General features: G+C 53.5%; 1 protein-coding gene across 4 annotated transcripts; it reads right to left on the bottom strand.

The window, feature by feature from the left end:
• Positions 1–4,473: 4,473 nt before the first annotated feature.
• NR4A1 (nuclear receptor subfamily 4 group A member 1) lies at positions 4,474–24,986 on the bottom strand. Of its 4 annotated transcripts, XM_081309104.1 has the most exons (9): positions 24,830–24,986; positions 22,411–22,515; positions 20,093–20,192; positions 8,999–9,878; positions 8,049–8,178; positions 7,583–7,734; positions 6,849–7,051; positions 6,591–6,769; positions 4,474–5,277 (listed from the first exon to the last, which is right to left on the bottom strand). In XM_081309104.1, exons 4-9 carry the CDS (start codon positions 9,872–9,874, stop codon positions 5,021–5,023), a joined length of 1,797 nt encoding a protein of 598 aa, XP_081165230.1. In that variant the 5' UTR covers positions 9,875–9,878; positions 20,093–20,192; positions 22,411–22,515; positions 24,830–24,986; the 3' UTR covers positions 4,474–5,020. The 4 variants fall into 4 exon arrangements, with proteins under 4 accessions (XP_081165230.1, XP_081165231.1, XP_081165229.1 ...); XM_081309105.1 differs by lacking the exons at positions 22,411–22,515; positions 24,830–24,986 and adding an exon at positions 19,755–19,842 and having other exon boundaries at positions 20,093–20,295; XM_081309103.1 differs by lacking the exons at positions 22,411–22,515; positions 24,830–24,986 and having other exon boundaries at positions 20,093–20,294.
• Between the last annotated feature and the right edge of the window lie 2,682 nt (positions 24,987–27,668).

Genomic DNA, 27,668 nt, shown 5'->3' with positions numbered 1-27,668 from the left:
CATCTCTGTCTACCTGGGTCCCTGGGATGAGGGTTCAGTTTTTCTGCTTGGTCACCCCAAGGCTGGGCTCCCTGGTGGGGGCCCCAAGCTAGGAGGGCAACGCCAGTCAGCACCCTGCCTGTCTGGCCGGCCACTGGGCACTGCTCCCTGCTAACGCAGCATGTACCAGGACAGGCCCCCCCCCCCCCGGCTCCCCTCCCTGGCCCAGCTGCTACCCCCAGCCCCCACAGCCACACGGAGTCTGATTTATGGTCCTGAGTTGAGGCTGGGCAATGCCAGTGCCTGGGTCAGTCCTTGAAGAGACCTGAAGTGGCCCCCCAATCTGGCAGGATGAGGGCCCAGCAGGAGGTGAGAGGGTGGGGGGAGGAGGAACACAAAGGGCTAGAGGTGGCAGGTGGGAGGCCTGGGCCAGAGCCTCCAGGGCCCCACAGCTCTTAGGCCACTTCTGAGTCTAGCTGGGGACCCTGGAATGGGCCTTCTCCCCTCAGAGGGGGCAGCGAACACTGGGTAGTAAGGAGGGCTTTTACTTGGCCTGGCACTGACTCCTTCCTGTACCCACCACAGGGGCTGAAGTTTTCTAAATCCCACTAGCCAGCCTAGGCCTTCACCCAGCAGTCCCCTAGCCTGGGCCCAGGGAAGCACCTGGACAGAGTTTCACCTGAGAGTCTGAGAGTGGAGAAGGGCTGGAGGCAGAGCCCATAGCCTGAGTTTGAGCACTAGCTCAGAATAGCTGCTATTCGAGCTGTGGGGCTGCAAGGTTAGGTCCTGACAGGACTAGAAGCAGGATGGACAGAGGTTCACTCCTTCAGCCTCATATTCCAAGGAATCCAACGGTTCTGGGGTCTCTGCTGCAGTCAGGGGCTAGTGAGGGAGAGGAGGGGGCCCACCCAGATTTCTAAGCTCAAACTCCCTGGGAGGCCCAGGCCCAGCCTTCATACGTGTGCACCCAGCATTGCCCTCCACCAGGACAGAACTCTGACATCCTAACACAACTGCCTCATGGCCGTGAAGGCCTTCATTGATCACTGACCTGTTAACAGGTGGCAGCCTCCCACTTCTGACAGGTCTCTTGGGCTTACCTCTGCAGCTGTCCAACAGCTGAACATGCCTGGTACACAGTGGACCACGTGAACAGCACAGTTCGACTGTCGTGTGGTTGCTTATAGCCTTCAGAAGTTTCTTGCCTCCTGGAGGTGAACCTTTACCACTTCCCTCCATAACCAAGGCCTGTGGCTGAGCCAGGCATGAGGTTTTTTCTACCCTAGGCCTCAGGGAAGGGCCATGGGGCACAGCTCCTAAGGTGTAGAGCTCCCCTCAGAACCTAGACCTCAGACCATCCTTCCCAAGTCACAGTGGCACCTCAGGGCTGGGGAGGAGGTCAAGGCCTCTGGGCACTGGGCCCAGTATGGGTGGGTGGGGTGGGGGAAGACAGGGAGGCAGGCTTCCTGGGTCTCCATGTGAGGACAAACAGCAGGCTTTGAGGCCTTGGAAAATCCCGCCCGGGATTCCAGGCCCTGTCGCGTCACTGCCTTTTGACTATTGTCCCCATCGGAAACGGGTCCAGCCCCCGGCCAGCAGGGACAGAGCGGCCATTGTGAGGCCCCACCAGCCTCAATGCCCCCTTGTTCACCCTCCTCGCCCCTAGCAAGATGTGGAGGCCAGGTCTTGAAGTTGCTGAGAGAAAGAAAGGGCTGCCTCCAGGGTCCAGCCCTGGGCAGGGCAGGCGAGGCAGGGTGGGACTAGAGAATCAGCCAACCCACCCCACTCGCCCTACACCCCAAATGTCATAGTCCTAGAAAAGAATCATCATCACTAGGAGCTTCTTTTGTGGTAATGGGGACTCTACCACTGAGCTACACCCTTACTCTTATTTTACTTTTGAGACAAGGTCTTGCTAAACCTGCCTCATCCTCTCTAGTACCTGGGATTACAGGTGTGCACCAAAACACCCAGTTTAGAGGTTCTTTCCTTGGTGTGGCCCTGAACTAGAAGGCCAAGAGGTCATGTAGCTGGTATACCCAAGTTGCCTTGGGAAATTGGGAAAGTCATTTCATTTCTCAAAAGTAGATTACTCTTTTGGAAAAAAACAACAGCTAATATTTATTGGTGTTTATCATGTGCCAGGCACAATTTGAAACACTTTTTTTTTTTTTTGGTACTGAGGATTGAACCCAGGGGCACTTTACCACTGAGCTACATCCCAGCCTTTTTTATTTTTTATACTAAGATCTGGTCTCACCAAGTTGCTTAGGGCCTCACTAAATTGTTCAGGCTGGCTTTGAACTTGGGATCCTCCTGCCTCAGCTTTCCAAGCTGCTGGGATTATGGGTGTGCACCACCATCCCTGACTGGAAATACTTTAAAGTGTACTCACTTTATGGCAACTTTATGAAAGGGTTTTTTTTCCCCCCTGATTTATTGATAAAAATAACTGAGGCACAGAAAAGTTAAGTAACTTTAATTAACTTGCCTAATATTATAGCTTGTGAGAGCTGGAACCAGAATTGTTTTTGTTATTCTTTTTCATTTTTGTTTTTGCTGTGCTGGGGACTAACTCAAGGCCGAGTGCAGGTACCTGCTAAGCAAGTACTCTACCACTGAGCCACACACCCAGCCCCGGAGCCAAGATTTAAACCCTGGTGGTCTAACTCCAGAGTCTTTGCTTTTGACCACACTACTGTGTTCCCACCTGTGAGATGGGAACACATGCTTTTCTCACTAGGTGATCGTGAGGGCTAGAAATAACAAATATTCCACGAAAAGGACCCATCTGGTAGTGGATATTATACATGATAGCTATTATCACAATGGGGCTTAGAAAACTACAGGGACCAAGATTCTCCCTTGTCCCTCCCTCCCACCCACCCTCCCAGGCCATACCCTGTCCTCACACATGGAGAGAGACCTGAGTGAGAGGGACTCCGTCCTGCCACAGTTGTGGGAGGTTTTCCAGGAAACTCTGCTCCTAATCACAGCGCTGACGCCAGGCTCACCTCCCTACCAAACAGATGGGGAAACAGACCTTGGTTGAGGAAGGGGATTCTCTGACAGCAGTGAGGAGGTAGAGGCAGGCCAAGGGGCGCATTTCCTGATACCTCTTGGCAGGTGCTTGTTCTGCTGATAAAGCTCACTCGGGAGCCAGGGACACATGCTTGGAAGTTCACGTCTGGTGAGGGTCACAGCCACCCCCTCAGGGACTGGCTTCTCTACTCCAGCCACACATGGATGCTTCAAAAGGTCTGAGGTTAGACTGTGTTCCCAGAAGCCAAGGAGGCGTGTGGTTGGGGGGTCCTTGGATAGCTGAGGAAGGCCCTCACATCTCCCCTGCTCCAGAGTAATGCCCTATTTTGTCCAATTGCCACATAGTGGGAGCAGCCCCTCATCCAGTCAGTTCCCAGGGGCTGTGGAGGTGGAGACTCAGATCTTGGGACAAGGGTGGTGAAGAATGGAGTGAGAGCACTGCCTTCAGGGATCCTACCAGGTCCAAGAAGGAAATGATGATGCTTGATGAACACTGAGCTCAGAGAAGGGAGCTGGGTCCTGCCTGGGGACTAGCTACCTTGGGCCTTAGGTTGCTGTCAATGAGGTTCATGTTTCTCAAAAAGGTGACACCAACTACCTGTATCACAAGCACCTGGGTGATAGCTAAAAAGTAGATTCACAGGTCCTGCCCATCACCAAGCCTGAGTCTCCGAGGAAAGAGCCCAGGCATCTGCCATTTAAGCCAGCAGATAAAGCAACTGAGAGCTGAGCTGGGTTGGAGAACCTACATGGGGGCACTTGGGCCAAGAAGGCCAAGGCTACTGGCTGTGTGGATCCTGTTGCTGCAGTGGCAGGGAGTCAAGGGAAATGTAGAGAATGAGGATGAAACAAAGCTTAAATTCAGTAACTGCTATTACCATTTGGGGCTCACCTCTACCCAGCCCATGTAGACACTAAACAAACACTCCTCTAACCCTAAAACCTCTATGCATCTGGGTCTATTCTTTCTGTTTCACAGATGTAGAACAAGAATCAGAGAGGGTTAGGGGTGTCACTCAGTGGCACAGTACTTGCCTAACATGCAGGAGGACGTGGGTTCAAAACCCAGCCCTGTAAAACAAACAAACAAAACACAACACAACAACAACAACAACAACAAAAAACAGAATAATCTGCCCCAGGTCAGGAACTGTGGCAGTCCTGACACCAAAAGCCAGGTCAATTGCTAGAACTGCTGCTCTAATCCCTGGGTTAGGCAGCCTCCACTGCAGCCCATCAACCAGCCAGGTGAGATTAGTGGAGGCTCCCCTGTGCTAGAAACCAGTCCAAGTATTTTGTATAACCACCGAACAAAGCAGGTGTCAATACAATCTGCCTTTGAAAAACAAGTGAACTGAGGCCTCAGTTTATCTAGATTTATCCAGAGCCAACCCTATCTCTTAGGTACTTATGGGGGTGTACGTAGTGGATGTCAGAGACAGACCATCTCAATTTCAGCTACATGTCTATTTTTTATTCAATATATTAAATATATTAATCAGAAAAGTCACATACTATAAATCCAGGAAAAATACACAAATATAAATGTCAGAATCTGTCATTTGTCTTCTTCCTCAAGTGACAGTTTATGTACATGTGGAAGGAGGGTGGGAAGAGAGGGCAAGTCGAAGGAGGTTGGAAAGGCTTGCCCAGGCAGAGGGGGGCCCCATCCCTTCCCCCCAACCTCCATCTTAACCTCTTCCTTCCTGTATTTACAGCAGCATTCAGCTTATTTACAGCACAGAGGCATAAAAATGGTTTATCTTACAAAAAACATGAAGGCCAGGGTTGGGCTTGGGGAATAAGACAGTGGGGTCACCCCCATGAATGCATCCCCCTCCCACAGGGCTTGAGCTCTCTGCTGACCTCCTGGAGCAGGTGAGGAGGTGGTCAGTCTGCAGCTTCAGCCCAGGCTATGGAGGTGCTCAGGGGGTCCGTGGGCTAAAGGCACGTGGGGTGGCATAAGAGCACGCATGTGCACACGTGTTCAGGGTTGGAATCAGAAGGGCAGTGTGTCCATAAAAATCTTGTCAACAATGGGTGGAGGAGGCACCAAGTCCTCCAGCTTGAGGTAGAAGATGCGCTGTAGGCCCTGGGTGCACAGGGTTCGCAACTCGGGCAATTTGCCCAGCAGACGTGACAGGCAGCTGGCTGGCTGGGGCTCACCGGCTATGGCTGCCATGTGCTCTTTCAGGCAGCTGGCAATGCGGTTCTGCAGCTCCTCCACCCGCCGTGGCTCCTGTAGCCCATGCCGGTCTGCAAGGAAGGTACAGGATTAACCACCCAAGCTGAAGACAAAATACCCTGAAGACCCAGCCTCCCAGCCTCCTGCACAATTGTTCCTCTCAAAATCCTCTGGCACTTTGCAAAAGCATGTCCCCACAGGAGCTTATCTTTTTTCCTCCAGTAGTGGGGATTGAACTCAAGGGTGCATTACCACTTAGGTATACTCCCAGCCCTTTTTATCATTTATTTTTTGGCACTGGATATTGAACCCAGGGGCACTTAACCACTGAGCCACATCCTCAGCCCTTTTTATTTTGAGACAGGGTCTTGCTAAGTTGCTGAAGTTTGCTTTGAACTGAGATCCTCCTGCCTAAGCCTCTTAAGTCACAGGCATGTATCATCATGCCTGGTTTATTTTTTGAGGCAGGGTCTTGCTAATTTGCCCAGGCTGGCCCCAAACTTGTGATCCTAGAAGCCCAGAAGCCCGTCTTAAAGGCACATCAGAAGCCTCCAGCAAGGATGCTCCTTATCCTCCTATTCCAAGGAAGGAATCAAGGCCTAGGAACTAGAATAACTTGCCTTAGATCACAAAAAACGGATTAAAACCTTAACCCAGGTAGTCTGGTCATGATTTTTCTTCCCCAAGTGTTCTGGGGCCACTGCCAGGAAGAGCTGGCCTTAGACCTTGCCTCCCTCTTCAGCCTACAGTAACTCTGACCGTGTTCTATACAGTTAGGTCCCCTGTGAAATATAAGTGAAAAGAGGGCTGGAGGCAGATTCTGATGCTTTGTAAAATAAATAGATCTGAAAACCTCTCCCCTGAACACCTTGCCTAACTGCACGTACTGAAGTCCACAAGAAGCGCAGCCAATCTGTGCCACCGCATGTCAGAGCAGTGGCCACCTCCAATGGAATTAGTGATTGGAGAGGATACCAGAAGGGCTTCTGGGGTGCTAGCCATGTTCTGTCTCTTTGTTCAAGGTGCCGGTTATACAAGTGTGGTTTATGAAAATTTATCATGTGTACTTTTCTGTGTGCTATGTCACTGACAGGGAGACTTTTAAAACAAACCAAAACCCTAGGCCAAATACACAGCATCTGTGGCCTTATCTTGGGCCATCCGAGGTCATTCAAAGGCAGTCCTGGGCATTGGAGTCAGGTGCAGCCAAGCTTCTCTCCAGTTCCTGCAGTCCCCACTTTGCAGGTGGGTATGAGCACGCGACAACGTAGAAGCCCAAGAAGTGCTAGATGCCATCCTGCCCAATGTTGGGGCAGCGCCTCCTGAGGGCCACTCATTCCCTAATACCCACCCCCGTGGACCCAGCTTGGTTCTAGCCACTCACCAGTGATGAGGACAAGAGCAGAAAGGCAAGCAAAGGCAGGGACATCGACTACCAAGCTATGCAGGGACCGTGAGAACGCCAGGATACTGTCAATCCAGTCACCAAAGCCGCGGGCACACTGGAGTCGGTGCAGCACCAGGCCTGAGCAGAAGATGAGCTTCCCCTCACCTGGCTTAGACCTGGCGGAAGAGGTACCAACAGTCAGGTTTATGAACAGAAGTAGCTGAGAAGGTGCCAGGAGGAGGGTGGGCAGCTCACCGGTAGGCCAGGCGGAGGATGAAGAGCTCCAAGAAGGCTGACTCCAGCAGCAGGTCCTGGTCACCCGGAGACAGCTCAGTAAAGCCAGGGATCTTCTCGGCCCACTTGCGGATAACCTCCAGGGAACCCGACAGAAGATCGTAGAACTGCTGCACATCACCAGCATCTTCCTTCCCAAAGTGGGGCAGCACCAGCTCCTGGAACTGCAGGGTGATCTGGGGGATAAGTACTGCAGGCCAGGCCCATGCCAGCCACCACGGGCAGCCCTGTCAGCTGCTTGGATGCCAGACCTGAGAGTGAGAATGTGCCCCAGATTGGGCCCATGCACTCACTTGCTGCCCACTCTTACACTTCATTCCAGGGCTGGGGCTGCTTTTCTTTTTGGCACTTAGGGACCAAACTCAGGGGTTGCTTCACCACTGAGCTACACCCCCAAGTCCTTTTTAATCTATATGTCACTGAGTAGTTGAGGGTCTCACTAATTTGCTGACTGGCCTTGAACTTGCAATCCTCCTGCCTCAGCCACCTAAACCACTGGGATTATAGGCGTGTCCCACAGCATCTGGCAGGATCACGATTCAGAGTGGCTGTCCACCGGGGGTGCATTTCTCCATCTGGTCAGGTCAGGGGGTGCCTCTTTTTCCAATGTGTTGCCTGAGGGGGTGCCTTTCCTAGCATGCATTTGCAATGGTCTTCCCCAGAGCAGGAGCAGGGCGGAGTGTGTGGGGCTTCACCTTGGAGTAGTCCAGTTTCGCCATGCTGGGCCCCGAGTCCAGGTGTGCTCGGACAAGGGAGGTGAGGAGATTGGCAGGGGAGGCATCTGGAGGCTGCTTGGGTTTTGAAGGTAGCCGGCCCCGCCGCCCCTTCAGGCTGTCTGTTCGGACAACTGCAGAGAAATGGGGAGGGATGAGCAAAGAGGGAACCAGAGGAAGAACCCTTTGGCCCATGCCTCACACTCCAATGCCAAGAAGCACAGGACCCAGGAACCAGTTCTTAAGACCACGGCACCCTAAAAAGGCTCTCCCCTACCACCACAATCACGGTCCAGGCAGGTGGACGTCACCTTCCCTCTCAGGCCCATGGCCTAGAGGTGGGGTGAAAATCAGACCCAGAAATGCCCACCACTGTAGGCCTGGGGACCCTGCCTGCCCCACCCTATCAGGCCACCTCTGCCCTGCTGGGCCCCATTCTGCCACCCACCTTCCTTCACCATGCCCACAGCCAGGCACTTCTGGAAGCGGCAGAACTGGCAGCGGTTCCGCCGCCTCTTGTCCACAGGGCAGTCCTTGTTTGCCAGGCAGATGTACTTGGCGCTTTTCTGCACTGTGCGCTGGGGGGGGGGGGGGGCAACACGGAACAAGCTGTCAGAGTGTGGGGTGGGGAGGGGACCGTCCAGATCCTGCTGCCGACGCAGACAAAAGCACTCTCTGTTCGTAGCTATTTTTCTAACATTTGGGTGGCAAGGGAGGGAGAGATGGAGGGGCAGGGAGGGGAGAGAAGTCCTGGAGTCGCTGGGGGCAGTTTCTGCCTCAAGAGGAAGACCCTAGGGCCCAGCACTAGGAGCGAGGGGCTCCCAGCACTCCAGACACCTGTACTTTTTAACATGCCTGTGTCCATCTACCCATTCCATGGGGCAGACAGGAGAGGGCCAAGGAGTTGGGGGTGGGGACGGGAAGCTAAACAGGCACCCAGTTCTGGGACAAACATGCAGCCTGTTCCCAAGTGCAACCCCAGCCCTCAAGAACCCAACTCTCTGCCTAGATGCTTTCATCTCATGCCAGGAACACGAGTGCCCAAGGCTCCCCTTCCCAGCAGGACCTGGGTGGGGAAGCGGTGCAGGGAAGAACCAGAGGCTGGCCACTAGAACTTCCCCTCCCCGAACACTCTGTAGTCAGTGCCCTTTGCCCACCTCACACCTCTTGTTCTAGCTCTCTGCCATCCCATAGGTCCCTCTGTGGCCCTGGTGAATGAAAGATTCCAGCACCTGCATCTGTGGGTTCCCAGGAAAGTGGCCTATCTGGCAGGCTTGCCCCCTTTCAATGGGACAAGACTAGCTGGGAGGAGAAACCAAGGGAGCATACCACAGCCCCAGTGGGATGAGAGACAGGCCCTACTCACTCCCCACAGACGCCATGCCCAGAGTAGCATACCTTAAAGAAGCCCTTGCAGCCTTCGCAGGTGCGTACACCATAATGCTGACATGAAGCATTGTCCCCACACACAGCACAGCGGCCCTCATTTCCACCTGGAGCCCCGCTCCGGGCCTTGGCTGAGGTCACAGGCACATCCAGCATCCCTGGGCCGTCCAGGTGTGGAGAAGTGGGCGCCAGGCTTGGGAAAGTCACCGGCATGGAATAGCTCTCTCCCTCCCCCAGCTGGTGGGCAGCCTGTGAGGGGAGTAACTTCAGGGAGCTTTGGGCCAGACTGGGGCTAGGACCAGGGGGAGGACTGAAAGAGAAGAAGGTCGGTGGTTGCGGGGGCCCAGAAGCCTTGGGCAGCTGCTCTGTCCATGCCCGCAGGCCTTCGTAAGTCTGGCTGGGGGAGAAGTGGCCAAATGAGCCATCCCAGGGAGAGAGCTGGGGTGGTTGGAAGCTGGGTGTGGACGGCGATGGGGCAGAGCAGGGGCTGCCATAGTAGTCAGAGCCACTGGAGGATAAGGTCTCATCTAGTGGACCACTGAGGGTGCCAGGGTAGCAGCCGTACACCTGGAAGTCTTCAAATTTGAAGGAAGCAGAGGCAGGGGAGGTGGCCGAGGAGGAGGATGTGGAGGAGGCGGAGGAGGAAGCCGAGGAGCATGGCTGGGCTGTCCCGGGCAGCTGGTAGAGGAAGGTATCAAACTCTCCCGTGTAGCCATCCATGAAGGTGCTGAAGCTGGGCAGGGCAGTGGGGGCAGCAGGGGCCGCCTCAGGGCTGGCCAGGTCCATGGTGGGCTTGCTGAGTTCAGGGGTCAGGGCATCGCTTGCCAGGTGGTCACGGGGTCCTGGGCTTGGTGCTGGTGTCCCATATTGGGCTTGGATACAGGGCATTACTCTAGAGAGGGAGGAGACAGAAAGGAGGGGAGGGGAGGAGTCAGAGGAACGTGGAACCTGCTCTGAAAGAATAGGCCCAGGGCAGCCAGATGGTAAGCCTAGAGAGGGGAGAGGCACCAGGGCCACAGTGCACCAAGAACTCAGGAATCCTGACCCCTGACCAAAGCACTATCTCAATCCATGTGCCACAAAGCCACTGGGCAGTAGCCCAGCCTGAGTGGGCTCAGTCGGAAGGCCAGCCACACCCCAGTTGGCCTGGGAACCCTTGGGAAGGCATCCAGCCAGCACTTCTCTGCTGGAACAGGGGGAAGCTGTGTTCCTCCAGCCCCTGCCCCTCCCCTCCCAGGGAAGGCGTGGGTGGGAGAGGACGGGTGGGAGAGGCAACCTGCAGAGCCTCAGCCCAGCCCCCAGGAGCAGATTGACTTTTTTCTCCAACCAGGCACTTCCTGGGAATATTCCCAGGCACACCCCAGCCACTGGATACCCTTTCTCCCTTCTAGCAGAGTGCCTGGGGAGATGGACATCCTGGAAATGGAAGAGACGCTAAGACTGACAGCCCAGCTGTCTAAGGTGGTCTAAGTGGCAATACGGTCATCCAAGCCTGTCCCTCATCCCCACCTCCAACCGGCATATTGAGCAAAGGCAGCAAATCCAACACATATCCCAGATCTGCTATCTGAGGCTGGGCACCCACTCCAAACCTCCTAGATGCTTCCAGAAACAAATAAAAAGGGAGCCCAGGCCTCCTCACTATTTTCAGCTCCCCCAGGGTTCAGGTAACCAGGCTCCAGACCTTTAAAGGCCTATGCTAAAGGGAAGCTGAGGTGGGGCCAGAGAACGGCCCTCTAGATATCCAGGAGAATGGACAGTCCCTAAGAGGAATTTGTCTGCTACCCCCAGTTATTTGTACAAGAGAACTCTCAAAGTCCAGCAGAAGACTTAAGGTGGCTATAAAGAAAGGAGGGCTAGGGATATAGATCAGATAGTAGAGTGCTTGCCTTGCAAGCACAAGGACCTGGGTTCAATCCCCAGCACAAGGAAGGAAGGAAGGAAGGACGAACCCCTGGTGGGTGGATGGAAGGTGATCTTCCCCTGCCTGGGTCCTTCCACTAAAGCAGTGTCTGCCCTGAAGCATCCAGAGGCTCAGGCAAAGGGGATTATACAACCCCCTCCCCAATCCTGAGGCACAGATAAACACAGACAATGTCATTAAGGGGAGATCCTTAAGTTTGCCGACTGGTCCAAAATCATGCAGAGGAGGCTCCAGGACAGTCTCCAGTCTCCCTTCCCACTTTCATTTCTGGGATCACAATTCTGTCCTCCCCAGACAGGGAGGCAAGCTGAATAAGAAACCCAGCTGGAGCACAGAGTACCACGTTCAAGGGGTACACTGATGGGGCAAAGGTTATTACCACTTCCTGGAAAAGAGCCCAAAAAGTCCTCTGGTTCCAGCCCTTCTCCAATCCACAGGGCCCCGAAACAGGGCAGCTCCATCCCTGGCCAGACATTCATACAACCAACCCAGACAATAGAGGCCCTTGAAGCTCCAGCCCCATCTCATATACTACCTGGGGGGACATAAGGATGGCCGCGTCCGTCCACACTAGGATAGCCCAGGCAGGGATGGGTTGGGAGTGGAGGAAGAAAGGTAGCAGCCACGCAGGACTGGGCATTTGTTCCAGCCTCATTCAAATCCTGTTTCTCCACTTGGACAGCCCACATCCGGATCAACCCCCACAACAACCTAACCCCCCCACCAAGCAGGTACTGAACAACACAAGATATGAACCTACATCTAGGCTCATAGGAGGTAAAGGGGGGTGAGCAGTCCACAGGGAGAAGGAAGAGGCGGGGTTGGAGGAGGGAGTGGGAGAATCCGCTTCAGGCAGGTCCTGGCAACAATGTGGTTTGCACCTGTTATGCTGAACAAGCCTCAGGCTGCACCCTACCTACAAGATCCAACAGAGACCACTGCCGGAAGGGGCAGAGGTGACCAGCAAGTGGAGCCAGAATGGGGGAGGGTATCCTCTAGGTAATGCCACACTAAGACTTCAACATTAACAACTTAACTTACATGCAGATTCCCAAGGACAAGTGTTTCCACACACCCATCACCCCCCCCCCCCGCCATATACAAACACACACACACACAAACACACCATTCAAGGCACAGTTAAAACAATCTTCCCTGTGCTTCCATATACCCTGACCCAAAGAAAATTTATCCCAGCAACAGCAAGCACTCGTGCACAGTTCACCCACCAACCTAGCCATTTCCTTCAGTAATCCAGAGGTCTCCTGATATAATTCAGGCAGAAAGTTTGGGGTGACCAACCCCTGCAAACTAAGCTACAGATTCTGGAAGTGGTTGAAAAGACAAAAAAAGAAAAAAAAGAAAAAGAACAAAAACGGGGCACGAGAAGACTGAGGAGAAAACCCTTTGGGAAATCCAATTCCAGTTGGTGTCAGATGGGTCCCAGAAACACCGAAGCGCTACTGTGTATCTTCTCCCCGGCTTTAATAAGACCCCCATCAGCACCCGAATCCAGAACACCATGTGCCTCCTTGGGCAACCTGGGAGACTGAACTAAGGCCAGCTGCTTGCTGGACAAATCCCCACTCCCCGCGCCAGCGCCAACCCCAACCCCTGCGGCTTCCACCTTGCAGATACTTCACCCCGCCCCCACCCTCAACCCCACTCCAGTAGTAGATTCCACTCAAGTTTGGGTCTTTACCCCGCTCCAGCCACTACCCCTCAACACCAGAGCTGCACTACACATCCGCCCTCCTGCAAACCGACCCTACAACAACCTTTCTGCCCGCGTGTACACCCCCTCCTACAAACCGACCCTACAACAACCTTTCTGCCCGCGTGTACACCCATCGCCTTCATGCACCACCCCTAAAACCAGATGCATACTCCCCACCGGGGTACCTACCCGGACGGCTCCTGTTCCCCCTGCCCGGGACCAGCGCCCCAAGTCGCAGCCTGGTCCCGCGTGCGCTCCTCGGTAGGTCTCACGCACTCCCCCAACTTTCACAGCCTCCGACACTGGGGCTCCCCGAACGAGCCGGACCCTCCTCTTAAACGCTCCGTGACGCACGGGGAGGGGCGGGGGCGCCACTGACGCACGCGGCCCCGGCGAGCTTTGGCCATACAAGGGCGCGGGGGGCGGCGCGGTTCCGGCACTTGGCGGCCAGGGGGAGGCGCAGGGACGGGGAGCCCAAGGGGGCGGGGCGAGGAGGGGGGGCCTGGAATGTCTGCGCGCGTGACGCACGCGGGGTTCCATTGACGCAGGGAGCGCGGATTGTTTGATCTATAAATAGTCTCCCCAATCCGCTGCGCAGGTTAAAAATAGCAACTTCCAAACCCACCGGGCTCCCAGTCTCCAGACCTAGGACCCAGTCTCGGGGCCCCAGGTCCAAAATAACGAGCTGGGAGAGCCTGAGCCAGAGGAGAGGGCGCTCTAGAGACACGGCAGTAGGATTTCCCCGGACCAGGATCTCCTTCCTCACCCTCCCTGCGCTGGGTCCCTCCGGCTACTCCGGTCCCGCCCCGCCCTTGCACCCTCCCAACCCTTCCCACAGGACTGGGGTGTCGCCCTCTGCTGCTGCTGGGAGGCCAGGGCAGCCTCGGGACACCTACTGGGGAAACTAAGCCCCCATCTCAGCTCCAGGCATAGCGTCTTCCCCAGCAGTGTTCCAGGCTAAATTGTTGCCCCAGGGACTATAGTTAAGAGCCCTGCTAATTCTCTCCGGCAATCTCACCAGCAAAATCCCTTCCCTAGGGTAGGGGTTGGCCATGCCCAAGCTCTGCCAATGGGCTGTGCTCCACAGCTGAACTTGGTTTCTCACCAGTCCTCCCTTTACAGGGTGAATGCACCCAGGTTGGGAAATTACCGAATTTCAGAACCGGGTGGAGCCTGAGAAATCTTTCCAAACTTATGCCAATTCTTCCCCATTTTATAAATAAACAGACTCAGAGAAATAATGGCACTTGCTCAAGGTCACACAACAAGGTGGTGGCATACTGGGGTGGAACCCCAAGGCCAAGGTCTGAATCTCCAGGGTATCTTTTCACATCTCCCAATGCCAGCTCTCTCTGTGATCAGGAAGCACCTGTCCTCCCACCCCACCTCCAGCACTGGTGGAGAGAGCAGCTCTGACCAGTTACCACCTGCCCAGGGAGTAGAGTAGGGAAGGGCCTGTCAGAACTGTATCAGGGCCCAGGCCAGGCTGTGGCCATCTGGAGGCCTTCCCTAGTCCAGCTCTTACCCCTCCATCCCCTTCCTGCCCCAAGCTTAGGGCACCACCCCCATGTCAAGTTAAGAGGGGAAAGAAGGGCTGGGGTTGTGGCTCAGCAGTAGAGCTCATCTAGCACGTGTGGGGCCCTGAGTTCAATCCTCAGCACCACATAAAAATGAATAAATAAAGGCATGTGTCCAACTACAACTAAAAAATAATTTTAAAAAAAGAGGGGAAGGAAGATTCGTTAACACTGGCAAGAGGACTAGAGCCCCCACCCTCACTGGGACCCACACCCATTCCCCTTCTCTACTGTAAGTCCTCACCAGCAAGACCTCCTGCTTCCACTGAACACATCTTCATCTCCTCTGGTCACCCTATGACACCTCTTCTGCCCCTGAACACCCTGGACTACTCACTCCCATTCTCACCTCCCATCCCAAGTTTCCCACATCTGTCTCCAGTCCCCACTTCTGTCCACTCAAAATTCCAAAAGCACCTCAAACTTCCTCCATTCCAGACAGTTTATCATCTCAGCACCACCTGCTCACCACCCTGTTTCTGCTCCTGATGCCCCATGTACAATTTTTCTTTTTTCCCTTAAATTTTCTTTTGGAACATCCATGGAATCTCATTTCAGCTACAGCCCACAGCACCTCACTGGTGCAGCAGACCGACGGGGTGCACCCAATGACCTTCTGGCCCACATCCACTAAGAAAACCACTCTTGGGCTGGGAGGCTGAGACAGGAGGTTCAGGAGTTCAAAGCCAGCTTTGGCAATTTAGTAAGTAAGCAATAAGATTCAGTGAGACCCTATCACAAAAAAAAAAAAAAAAAATTTAAAAAGGTGAGGTAAAGTAGTAAGTACCCCTAGGTACCACAAAAAAATTAAAACTCCATAGCTGAGCACCTGCCTAGCATGAAAATCCCTAGCTCCATCCCTAGTACTAAAAAAAAAAAAAAAAAAAAAAAAAAAAAAAAAAAAGGAAGAAAAAGAAAACCACTCTTAAAGTGTTTTCTCTTTCTAAATTCTTACTGTCCACCACAGATGGAACAGACTTCATTTGATACTAATTTCATCCAGGGATCTGGCCAGAACCTGCCAGAACCTCCCCAAGTCAGTATACAATCTCAACTTGGAAGAAGCCACAGAGAACTCTGGGTTTTCCCAAACCATCTTCCAAAGACCTTCAAGACCACCAGTGTGAAGGTGAAATGTGGGTAGGATGGTGCCAAATGAAACCACCAGGGACCCTACCCCACCTCAGCCAAAGTTTTGTTTTTCTTTCTCTTGGTCTTTTTTTTTTTTTTTTTTTTTTTTTTGGCTGCGGGTGTGTTAAGGTATTGAACTCAGGGGCACTCGGTCACTAAACCACATCCCCAGCCCTATTTTGTATTTTATTTCTGAGTTGCTTAGTGCCTTGCTTTTGTTGAGGCTGGCTTTGAACTTGTGATCCTCCTGCCTCAGCCTCCTGAGCTGCTGGGATCACAGGCATGTGCCACCACCCCCAGCTTTTCTTGGGCTTTTGTACAAGATCTCATTTGGATTCTTGAGGAATCCTTTTGTGGAAAATAAAGGTAAATTTAAAAAATAATACAGTTTTTAAAAGGGTTGGAAACCACTACTATAATTCAAGCCCCCAGTTTACAGATTAGGTTCCAAAAGGGGAGGCATCTTTGCTCCAGAGCACACGGCAAGTCTGTGCTGGTGAAAACAGCCCCAGCTGTGCCACATCTGGCTTCACACCTGGCCTCCCACCCAGGTCAGGATGCCTCCCTCCATCCCAATAGTCTTCCTCAGAAAATAAAAACCAATTTTAATGTGTCAGCAAAATCAGCCAAGTCAACATTCTCCCCTCCATCCAGCAAAAATAGGTATATTATCAGCTCATTCTTAAGGGTTAAGCCCATCTTCAGCTCCAGCACACTCCTCCCTCCCCACCATTTTGCCTTTGTAGTAAGTGGCAGAGACCATTCTTTGGGGCAGGCCACACATAAGCCCCATAGAACACAAGTGTGGTAAGGAGTTCTTCAGGGACTAGTCTAACTCTGAGCATCTTCGCCTCTCATCTGCAGACCCGCGTTTGCAGCCCTGGTCCACCTCCCCAGGCTGCTGCAGGTTGTGGAGGTTGCAGTCTTGATACCCTGAAGGCAGAAGAGGGTGAGGAACTGCAGCTGCTACCTGGCCATGCTTTTGGAAGCAGGGGATGCTGACGAGGGGCTCCAAACATATCACACTCCTAAAATAAGTACTATAATGAGAAAAAAGTGGAGTCCATCTGTGAAAACAGGTCACCCATGGGTACCAGTGTGGAGCACCTAACCTAACAAGAGAGAAAGGTGAAAAGGGCTTGGAGTTCCCTAGCTTCATTTCTGCTGGTCAGAGGCCCTCAGGAGTTAGCTTGGGGCCCCAGATAATGTGGAATTCCAGGGAAAGACAAAGGATGCAAATTAGGAGACCTAGAGCAAAAGCTGACTCCAGACTGAACAGAAACCCTCAGCAATACCCAAGTTATCAGAATGACGGCTCACTGGGGTGGGGGTGGGGGGACAGGTAATGATGGGAAAGGTATCTAAAACTAGAGACTAGGAATGAAGGTAAGCCCAGACAATGTCACATAGGAAGGGCAGAGAGAGATATCCTATTGGAAACAAGAGCCAGCCCCACCCAGTCAGGCCATGGCCCAACCTACCAATCCGCCACACTACCTTGGCCCCACATAAGGTCCTCAAGCTAATCATTCTCACCCCTACTTCTGCATGTGCTCTTTCAGCCACAGGCCACACTGCTCCTCTTCTTCCCTCCACTTGAGTTCTGTTGATGCTCCTGCCACTCTCCTAGACCAGCCCATCCCTTAATAATAAACACTTTCTTACTGGGGTAACGAGAAGGTGGGCATCAAGAGGGGGTTACCACCAAGGGTCAGACCTTGGGCTAGGATGATTTGCATGGATTCTTCCACTGAACACTGTCCCCACCCCTTCCAGGTTTGTAATTACAGTCTGCATTTTATAAATAAGGAAACAGAAGCTCAGGGGCAGGTTCAAACTGAGGCCCTCTAACTCCGTTTTTTGCTGACCTATTGCCTTGACTCTGAACTCCAGAGGCTGTGGCTTCTGGCCCCATAGGCCTTGATTCTTGTAAGTACACTACAAAAACCAGGTGTACATACGTGGCCTATGAGAGGGACTTTGGTGGACCTGAAAGCACTCTAGTTCCTGATCTGGAGGATGATTATCTAATGGGTTCACTCTGGAAAGGTCACCAAATTATAACTCAAAATTTTACATTTATAACATGTACACTTTTCTGAATGTATAAAATATGCCCCCCACATGTAAAAAGCTTATTTAAAAAATAGCCACACTTGGGCTGGGGTTGTAGCTCAGTGGTAGAGCAATTGCCTCGCATATGTGAGGCACTGGGTCGATCCTCAGCACCACATAAATAAATAAAATAAAGGTATTGTGTCCACTTACAACTAAGAATATTTTTTTTTTAAAATAGCCACATCTAAATGGGAGAGACACATTTATTTAAATGGATGCAGATGCAGCTGGAATTTACTAAGCACAAATTCATTCAAGCGTGTGTTTCTGAAATGAGAGTGACTGGTTTCCCATTACACATTTGGTCTATCAACAGATACTTGGAGCACAACTAGGGTTAGGAGGTGCCACAATGTGTGGTATCAGAGAGGGGTCAGCATGTTTGGGGTCCAGAGACTTACGTGCTTAGACCCACCCTGCCCCCACCAGTGTGTGCACAACATGAGGACAGCACACCAACTCCCCACCTTGGCAGGAGGAGTGTGATGCACCCTCAGCAGTAAGCAGTCAGGGCAGGTCAGTGTCCACCACGGCTCCTCAGCCCAGAGGGTGGGCATGGCATTGAGTAAGCAGGGAATGGAGGAAGTAGAACTGTACAGCACTTTCCCACGCTGCCCCCACCCAAAATTAGCTGGGGCCCAGCCCTGCTGAGCAGGGGGCAGGAACTTGCCCCACTTTCACCAAGAACATCTCCACCCATGGGCCTCCACGCCCCTCCTGTGGGGTGGGCAGAGGGAGTGAGCTTTGCTTCCTCCCACCAAAGAAGTAGCCCCGGGAGCTTCCCCTCCTCAGCCCCAGGCCCATTGCCAGCCCCAGGCCCACTGACCTGGCCACTTCCTCTTCCTGTTCTGGCAGTGGGCAGGGAGATTTGTGCTGTGGGCAGGGAAGAGCTGAGAGCTATCTCAGGGGCTTCCCATGGGCAGCTGTGGGAACTGGAGGGTCAGGCCGAGACCTCTGGCTCTGATCTCCTGGCCCTCTCCCAAGCCCTGCCATGCCCACACATGTGGTCACCTCCCCACAAAACAGGCTCCCAAGGATGCTGGCAGGTTAGCCACTACTCCCTCCACACACAACGGCTCTTGTCAGGGGCAAAAGGTGAAAGAGCTATCAGAAGTATCTTATACCAGAGGCTGTTGTGTGACCTAAGGTCAATCTCTTGCCACCTCCAAGACTCTTTCCTCATCTGCCCAGTGCAGAAAACATGGTAAGTTATGGTGGCAGGAGAAGTGAATTCACTAATAATGCAAGGGAGATTCTCAACATTGAAATGGAGTGCTGTCAGGGTCCTGGACTCCAGGGACCTGCAGCAGAATCCCAGTACTGGCAGGGAAGGCAGGTGAGGACAGAACACACCAGGGACCTCAGCTAGACTGGGCAGTCAGCAGTTAGAGATAAACAGTAACCTCATCCCCACTTCTCTCCCTCACGGCTAAGTGACAGGAAATAAGAGTGTGCCCAGATGAGTTTCTACCCAGTACTGGGAAAATTCCAGGCTCTGTATGCAGCAAGTACTCAATTCATGCTCTGGTGAAAGCTGAAGTCAGGGTATGGCCACAGAGGCTATCTTCAGAGCAGTCATTTCTCTACCCCACCTCCTTAACATACAGCACATAGAAATAAGGTCAGACTTTAGGAAAAACAGCCATTCAGAGCTAGAAAGCATAGACAAGAGTTCCTCTGAGAAAGGTTGCCCCATGCCCCCTGATATTCCTCAGACTGGCAACCTTTTTATGCCTCAGTCTGTTCAGCTCCTGGCAGCTCACCCCTTGGAGGTCTCCCAGAACCCTGCAGACTATCAACACCCACCAAATTCCCTGCCCCAACCCAAGGTCTCCACCCAAGCCTCCATGGGCAAAACTTCAAATTCCAAAATAAAAACCCTCTGATAACAAGCTTCAACCGGAAAGACTGATGCACTTTCCTATTGTTAAAGTATTTTTAGTCACAGCCTCTGGATTCGTTTAGAGACTCACGTTCAGAAAGGGGAAAAAAATTTTTTTTGAGAACTGAGAGGGAGAACATGAGAGCCTCCCACGTAAGGAGCTGCTGCTGATTCGGTGCTGGGCCAAAGCCCCTGGCCCGGGGCCCAAGGAGCATGTCTGCAGCAGGCTGGTTCAGAGACTTGCCAGGCCTCGCTCTAGTCCTGCTTCTCAGGCACCAAGAGCAGCTAGGAAGAGGTATGGACAAGGAGGATGAGCCTGGTGAGGTTCAGCAGGGAGCACAGCCCCCACCCAGCCACCCAGTCCCAAGCAGGGGGCTCAGAGACCCTCCCTGAGGGACTCCGCTGGTCACCACACTCACTCCAGCCTCTCTCTCCTGCCTGAGCAGACTGGTGCCTCAACCAGGCCAGGTGGACTGAAGAAGACAGTTGAGTCCCTGGGGACAACCTCTGAAAAAGGAGAGAGCGCTGTCACCTGTTTCCACAACTCTTAGTTCCCAATCACAGAGTATACCCAAATCCAACTGCTACCACCCAACTGTGGCCAAGCTGCACTCTCACTCCTGGGGACGGTGGGCCACCCATGCCTCCTCCCCTTCTCCCTCTTCTCAAGGCCAAAGGGGTTGGCAAGACAGTGACAATGGAAAAAATCCAAACTGCCGAGCTACCATGCCTCAGTGTCCCCATTCCCAAGACTCACCCGTTTTTCTCTTCTGGATCTGCTTCGACCCTCAGAGATCCTAAACGACAGAGGAAGAATCCAGGGATGGTGGGGACTCTGCGGGCAGCCACAGGGAGGCCTGCGGGGAAAGCTGTGGTAGCCAGGGCAGCCTGTCCTCCCCCACTGAGGCTGTGCAATGGCTGAGCGGGCTCTGGATGTAGAACTGTCTCCAAGCCAGCGTGTCCTCCTCTGTTTATATAGCAGAAACCAGAGCCGGCCTCTGGGGATGAGGGGAGCCGCCTCAGGGCCCTCTTGGCTAGGGCTTGACTTTGGCCCAGGTCAGCAAGAGCCCAAAATAGTCAGCTGACGGGAGCCCCAGAGTGAGCGTGACCCTGGGCCTATGCCCAGGCCTGGCAGACAGGTGCCCACGTCACAAGACTAACAGCTCTAGCACTCATGGGGCCCTGGTTGGCAGCCCCTCGGGGTGGCCTTGGCAGCGTATTCAGCATGGGAATTCCACCCAATCACCACCATCACCCAGACAACAGGGTAAACACTAGACATTCTGCCCACCAGGGCTGCTACGTACCCAGAGGCAAGGTGGGCTGCTCAGGAAGCCAGGTCAGAGCTGGGGGTAGAAGTGGGAGCTGAGTGGAGGGAGGCAACTGGCCAGGGCTGTCATCCTGACTCACGTGCTTCCCAAGTCCAGATCTCTGGCTGACCAGGGACACCTGCTCCTTCCACTTACAGTAATTCCTCTCCGTGTTGTTCCCAGCCCAAGGTTGGTGGCACGGAGCCTGCTGCCAGCAGGAAGCCAGGTGCATACTCAGCCCAGCTCCCAGCACCAGAAGCCCTGCTTCCCAGGGTATCCCCTCCTTCCACCCAGACTCGCCCTGTCCTCTCATCACAGCCACTTGTCTGGGACTCTCTGCACCCTGAACACCAGCTTTGCACAAGGCAACGGTGCTATGGGTAGATGCCAGGGGGAGAGCTGAACCAGCTCCTGCTTCATCTGAGTTCGCCCAACACTGAGGAGGCTATTGCTCAGAGATGACCCTTTGCCCCATGGAAGGGGGGAGTCCAAAGACCTACATCCAACTCCCTCAGGAATAATAACCTGTTCTACAGTGCCCAGTGCCCCTGGAAATCCCATTCCCTCACCCACTATTATAGTTTGGATGTGAGATGTCCCCCAAAAGCTCATTGTGAGACAATGCAAGAAAGTTTAGAGGAGCAGCAATTGGTTATGAGAAGTTTAATCCAATCAGTGCATTAATCCCCTAGTGGGGATTAACTGAGTTCTAATTGAAGGTGGGCAGGGTGTGGCTGGAGGAGGCGGGTCATTGGGGGCATGACTTTGGGGTATATATTTGTATCTGGTGAGTGGAGTCTCTGTTTCCTGATGATCATGTGAGCCACTTTCCTCTGTCACACTCTCCTGCCATGATGTTCAGCCTTACCTTGAACCCCAAGAAATGGAGACTACTATCTATGGACAGAGACCTCTGAAACTAGGAGTGCTTAAATAAACTTCTTCCTGTACAATTGTTCTGGTCAGGTCTTTTACTCAAGCAGCAGAAAAGCTGACTAAAATACCCACAAACCAGCTTGGGCCTTCTCTGGAAGTACCCTCAGACAAGGAAGGTTGTCCTCCACCATCACAGATGGCCCTCTAGGCTTGGCTTTCCATATCCTCATCACAGAACCTTAGGAAGTTGTTTCTCCCCTGGGTAATAGAAGCAGGGGGTGAGTTAGATGGCCAAGAAACCCCTTGGCCATGGCCACAAGTCAGGATTTTCCTTCTCAATGATATTAGATGAACAGTGGAGGGTCTGTCCCTTCCTCCTCATTCATAGAGGCTACTTCTCCATATACAGACTCCACAGGACCTACAGGTCTGCCATGGTGACAAGGGGTGGTCACCTCCCTTTTGGGGAGGAAGAAGTGATCCAGGATTTCCTTTCAGGTACACTCCTGATACAGTCTTTAACCTGGATAAAGGTCAGCACCCACCACAATGTTTACATTCACCCCCAGACTCCCGTCCTGAGCTGCTGCCTCAGCTTCCTGGAACCAGGTTCATCCTGCCTCACCAGCCCATGTCACCTGGGCCCAGAGCCTCCAGCCCATCTGTTAAGAAAATAAGGCTTCCCCAACCCCACCCCCACATCACCCCCAACTCTGAGGAAATCAGATCTTCCCATGCTGAGCAGCGCCTTGCCTGTTACCTCTACAGGGCTTCCCCCTCCAGTCCCCAAACCACATCCGTTTTGGGGCAGCTCCACACCCACCTCTGCCCCCCAACCCCACCTGCTCTAGGTCTCAGGGGTGCACAAAGGACAACAACAGGCACTTACCATTCTGGATGGACAGGTAGCACTCACACTATCTCCTTGGCTGAAGGCAGAAGGAGCCAGGCTACCAGGGAGGGGCTGGGGCCAGCCTCTGTCCATGGTAGAGGCCTACAAAGGGAGAGTCAGTATGAGCAAAGACAAACCAGCCAGCAGAGACGTCCCATGGATCAACACAGTCAGGCAACACAGGAGGGGGAATGACCCAGCCCCAGGACCTCCCTAGGCAGGTAGCCTGACAGCCCACACCCAGGCAATTAACTCTAGGAGGGTGGTGTGGGGGTGGCCAAGAGCTACAGAAATTACTGAGGCATCTCAGAGCCAGAGATCCACAGGCCCACTGAGCCCCTCAGGCACTACCCCCCTCCTGGGGTGCAAAGAAGAGCACCTGGTAGGCAGAGAGAAAGGAGCTGTTTGTGAGGACAAAGCAGATGTCCCTCTTTCCTTAAGGGATTCTAGCCCAGCCCTGGAAGCCTCCCAAGGGCAAGGTCTTATGCCCCCATCTCAGGCAGCCCAGGTTTCCACATACTGTGGCACTCTCAGGAGATGGGACTCCAGCCCCCAAACAGGAAGGCCAACTTAGGGTAGAGTGGTTAAGAGTCCAGATGCTAGCTGGGCACAGTGGCATGCACCTATAATCCCAGCAGCTCAGGAGGCTGAAGCAGGAGGATCATTGCCAGCCTCAGCAATGGCAAGGCACTAAGCAACTCAGTGAGACCCTGTCTCTAAGTAAAATACAAAATAGAGCTGGGGATGTGGCTCAGTGGTCATGTATTCCTGAGTTCAACCCCCAGTACCAAAAAACAAATAAACAAAAAAACAAAAAAAAAAAAAAACAAACAAAGAATCCAGATGCTATATCCCAGACTGGGTTCAAATCTTGGCTCTCCACTTGCTGCCTGAGGAGAATTACATAATCTCTTGGGTTTAGTGGCAGAGCACTTCTGCATGGCATGCATGAGGCCCTGGGTTCCATCCCTAGCATTGCAAAAAAAAAAAAAAAAAAAAAAAAAATTTAAATAATAATAATAAAAAAACACTTTGCTACACATTTCCCACCAATAACAATGACAACCTGAAATTACCATCTCTAAAATTAACAATCAGGGTATCAGGCTTAAAATGAGTTAATATGTGTAAGGGACTTGGAAAGTTACAGATACACATGTGCTACGTATCATTATGAGGAGAAATTAAAAAGGATACACAAAAGCTAACCCCAACCCTGGTTCCTATTCCAAGCCACTTCTGGGCAGTTGGTCTCTCCTTCCACAAGCCAAATATGTATGCCACCCCCCAGCCTCCTGAGTTCTCCCCCTAACCCCACTGGTGCCAAAGACACCCTCAGCCAGGGCACCCTCACCCTGCACCTCCCCTTCTCTTCTCCCACCCTTGCTCAGCACTTTCTCTTCACCAGACACAGAGTCAGGGCAGGACCAGCCAAAGCACTGGCTGCTGAATTATGCTTTGAGTGGAAATGAGATCTGGGAAAAGAGAAGTCTATGTTTCCATAATGGGAGATGAAGGAGCAGGGAGGAAGAGGATCATGGGCTTCCTTGTGCTCATGACCTCTGCCCCAGGTTCACAGGGTAAGGGAAGCTCCTCCATCACATGGTACTCAGGCCCTCCCTTATAAAGCTACCAGCACCCCTCATGTGCCTGTGGGTGTAACAGCAGCAGGAAGTGAAGGGTACAGAGAGGAGGAGGGAAGGGAGGGCAGACTGGAGCAGCGAGAGCACTTCCCGCTCCACACAGAAAGCAAATGGGCTTCACATCTGCCCCAGCCTATGTGCTGCCTGCTTCCCAGGATGACAGGGTCAGGGCAGGACCAGCCAAGGCACTGGCTGCTGAATTATGCAGAAATAGGTCTGTAGGTTTCCCAACCTCCCGCAGCTGGGCAGGAAGAGTAGTAGTAGCCAAACATAAACTACTACCACCTGAAGGTCCTCCCCACCTCTAAGAACAGGGCCAGAGCCAGCACCTAGCCAGTGCCAGAAAGAGGGAGGAATCTCAACATCGCAGAACAGGTATCCGATCACATCTTCTGCCCCAGATCAAAATTCCATCTTTGACAGTCATACCTCTAGCAGTTACTGAGAACCTACTGTAAAGCAGGCAGTGTGCCATGAATCAAGAAGAAGCAAACTAAGATCCAGGGCCCTGGGAGTTCAAACTGAGGGAGTAAACCAAGGTCATTACAATCAGCCCCATGCAGAGGGGAAGCCCAGGCATGAGTGGGCTGGAAGGAGGAGAAAGTGTTCCATCCCCAAGGGAGTAGCACATCAGGCCAAACTTCAGTAGCCAGTTCCTGCTCCTCTTCCCCCAGAAAGTCACTGTCCCATGTCTGGCTACTTGGCACCAACCCATTAATCAGGTCTCCATTCCCATCTCACCTCCTCAAAAGAGTCTCATGCCCCACACTAACCTGTTTCACCCTCTCCATGGGACTAATGTTCATTTGCTCATGTTGTCTGTCTCAACACTGCAGCCTTCTGTCTCAATGATGCTCAGCACCAGCAGGTGCTCAGTGTTGGTGGAATGGGGGAAGGGTGGCCCACACAAGCCAGTATGAGAGCTGGGTTGGAAGACAGGTCAGCAAGGTGGGGAGACAGTGCCATCGAAGGATCTATTCCTTGCATTCTGGAGTAGACTCCACAGACTAATTCTTCCTCATTTTGAATGAAGAGCCTCCAGCCCTGGATTCCACTGGAAACATCCTTCTGGTTCTTTCTATCAAGTATTTTTTAGTTGTAGTTGAATACAATATCTTTATTTTATTTATCTATGCGGTGCTGAGGATCGAACCTAGGGCTCGCATGTGCGAGGTAAGTGCTCTACCCCAGCCCCTTGAGTCTTTTCTTAACCTAACTCCCCCCTTGCAACATGACACAGAGAACAAGACCTTTTGCAACTGGTGGCCTCATGGGCACCAGTTCTGTATTGTCCAATGCCCCCACCTGGAAATAAACATACTACTATTAAAAATTACAACAGCAGCTAATATTTGTTGGATAGCATGTGCTAGATACATTACTAAGCACTTTATGCATTTTCTCATTTCAGCTTTACAACGTCACGAGGAAGGGTTTATATTATTCTTTTTTTTAACCTTTATTTATTTACTTTTATGTGGTGCTGAGGATCGAACCCAGCACCTTGAACGTGCCAGGCGAGTGCTCTACCGCTGAGCCACAACCCCAACCCAGGTTTATATTATTCTACACATTTCATCTATGAGGTAACTAAGACCAGGAAATATTCAGAAATTTGCAGAAGGTGGCACTTCTAGAAAAGGCAAAGCGAGGGGGCCCTCCTACCCCTTCTTGGACCTGTACAGCAGAAAGGCCTCTGATGGCACAGAAAGTCTGACAGTCCCCACCCATGAGCAGGTGGGCAGCTGGGGCCTGAGTTGGTGGGCCTCACAGGGTTTGAACCCCTGAGCTGATTTTCTTACCTCCAGTACTGGCCTCAACAATTCTCATCAGTCACATTCATCTTGTTGGTCTTGGCCCATCCTTCTGCCCAGACATCATCGTCTAGAGTCTTGATTTTATCGAACAGTACAGTTGTCATTCCTCCCATCTCTGGGTCACTAGAGTCAGCTGGCTTCCTTTTTAAGTAGTATCCCAGTCACTGATCTACATGTTCACTTGGAGTAGATCTAGTATCAAGCCTTGGGGCCCCACAGAGCCTCAGTCCAGGCCCATCCACACCCTTTGGGTATACTTGTTTAGCATCTATCTACCATAGATAGCCTGGCCTGCGTTTGCCCAACATGCCCATAATACTAGCCCCAACTCAAATTCAAAATCACTCAAATCACCTCTGCAGCCTTCCTCCTCCGTCCACCTAGAAATCTATGAAAAACAGGCATAAAAACCGAACGTTCCCAAGTTAAGGAAGGAGTTGCACCCTGCCCTCAATAAGGACCATACTCTGGAAGTGCCGCTCTCCCCAGTAAAGCCACTGTCAGGAGACAATGGGTTGCGGCAGAATACATGCCTGGGGGACACGGAACGAGGCCAAACCCCAATGGCGCGCCTGAGTGCATGGGACCCTCCCCGGGTTCGGACGCTCCCCTCAGACCCCCGAAGGGGTTGCACTGCACACTGCCGGTCTGTCCCTCCGGGCTGGGTCTGCTGGCAGCGGGGATCCCGAGCTCCTGGAACCCGTTCCCCGCAGCCGGCGGGGAAATGGAAGGAATTTCTCTGGCCTGGCCACTTCCAGCGCCCCTCGCGGGCCAAACCCCACCCTTGGCGGGCTGCGGAGCGAAAGCGCTGGCCGTCGCGCTCGGGGCTGACTCGCAGCCAGCAGGTCCCGCTGGGAATCCAGCCCCGCTCCCTCGCTCCCCAGTTTCCAAGCAGGACTCCCAGCGTGGCTCCGAGCCCGCCCTGGGCACCCGCAAAGGCCGCCAGACCCCCGGCCTCTCCCCCGGGCCCTCACCTGGCCGGGCGGGCTCGGCTCGCCCGTCCACCCCCGCTATCCCGGGTCGTGCCCCGGCCGGCGGGGAGCTGCTCTGCCCGCGCGCCCATGGCGGGCCGGGGGTCGCGGGCGCCGCGCCGAGCCCCTCCAGTTCCGCCGCTGCCGGCGACCCGCGCTCCAGCCGCCGCGCCGCCCCGCGCCCCCGGCCCGGGAAGCCCCCCGCCCCGCAGTTCCGGCCGCGCCCCCCACCCCCGCGGCCCGCGGCCGCCCGCGCCGTCCCGGTCCCGGCGCGCCTCCCCCGGCAGGCGGGCGGGCGGGGACCGTGACGTGCGCCCATTGACGTCTCCGGAATCCCGCCGGCGGCGGCCGACGCAGCCTCATCAATGGGGCTAAAAATAGCGACGCCCGGAATAGCCGCAGGCGCCCCGCCCCGCGCCCCCCCCCCCAACATACACCCGCCGCACACCCTGTTACATAACCTGCCTCGCCGAGGCCGGGCTGGGGGAGCTGTTTCCAGGTGAGGGTTCTGAGGCCTTGCTAACGGAGCCCCAGGCAGCAGACTTACAAATAAACTTTACTCGGGGCTTCCCCTATGCGAGAGGTGGAAAAAAGTAATGCCCAGAGAGGCGCGGCGGCGACCCAAAGTCACACAGCAGTTAAGCTGCTTGAGAGGACTGGGCCCAGGCTCTGAGCCTGTGGATGCCCCAAGGTGGCAGGATCCTGTGGTTCTGCGTGCCGCCCCAAAGGGGCAAGAAACTCAGGTAACTGGGCACCAGGCTTCCACACTATGGACAGCTTACAGAGAAAGAGGACTTCCTGGGAGGGTAAGATTTCTTTTTCAG

This window comes from Spermophilus citellus (genome assembly GCF_964194105.1).
Source record: "Spermophilus citellus genome assembly, chromosome: 10".
NCBI classification, from domain to species: domain Eukaryota; kingdom Metazoa; phylum Chordata; class Mammalia; order Rodentia; family Sciuridae; genus Spermophilus; species Spermophilus citellus.
The sequence above is the reverse complement of the archived record's forward strand: the minus strand, read 5'-3'. Positions and strand labels throughout refer to the sequence as shown.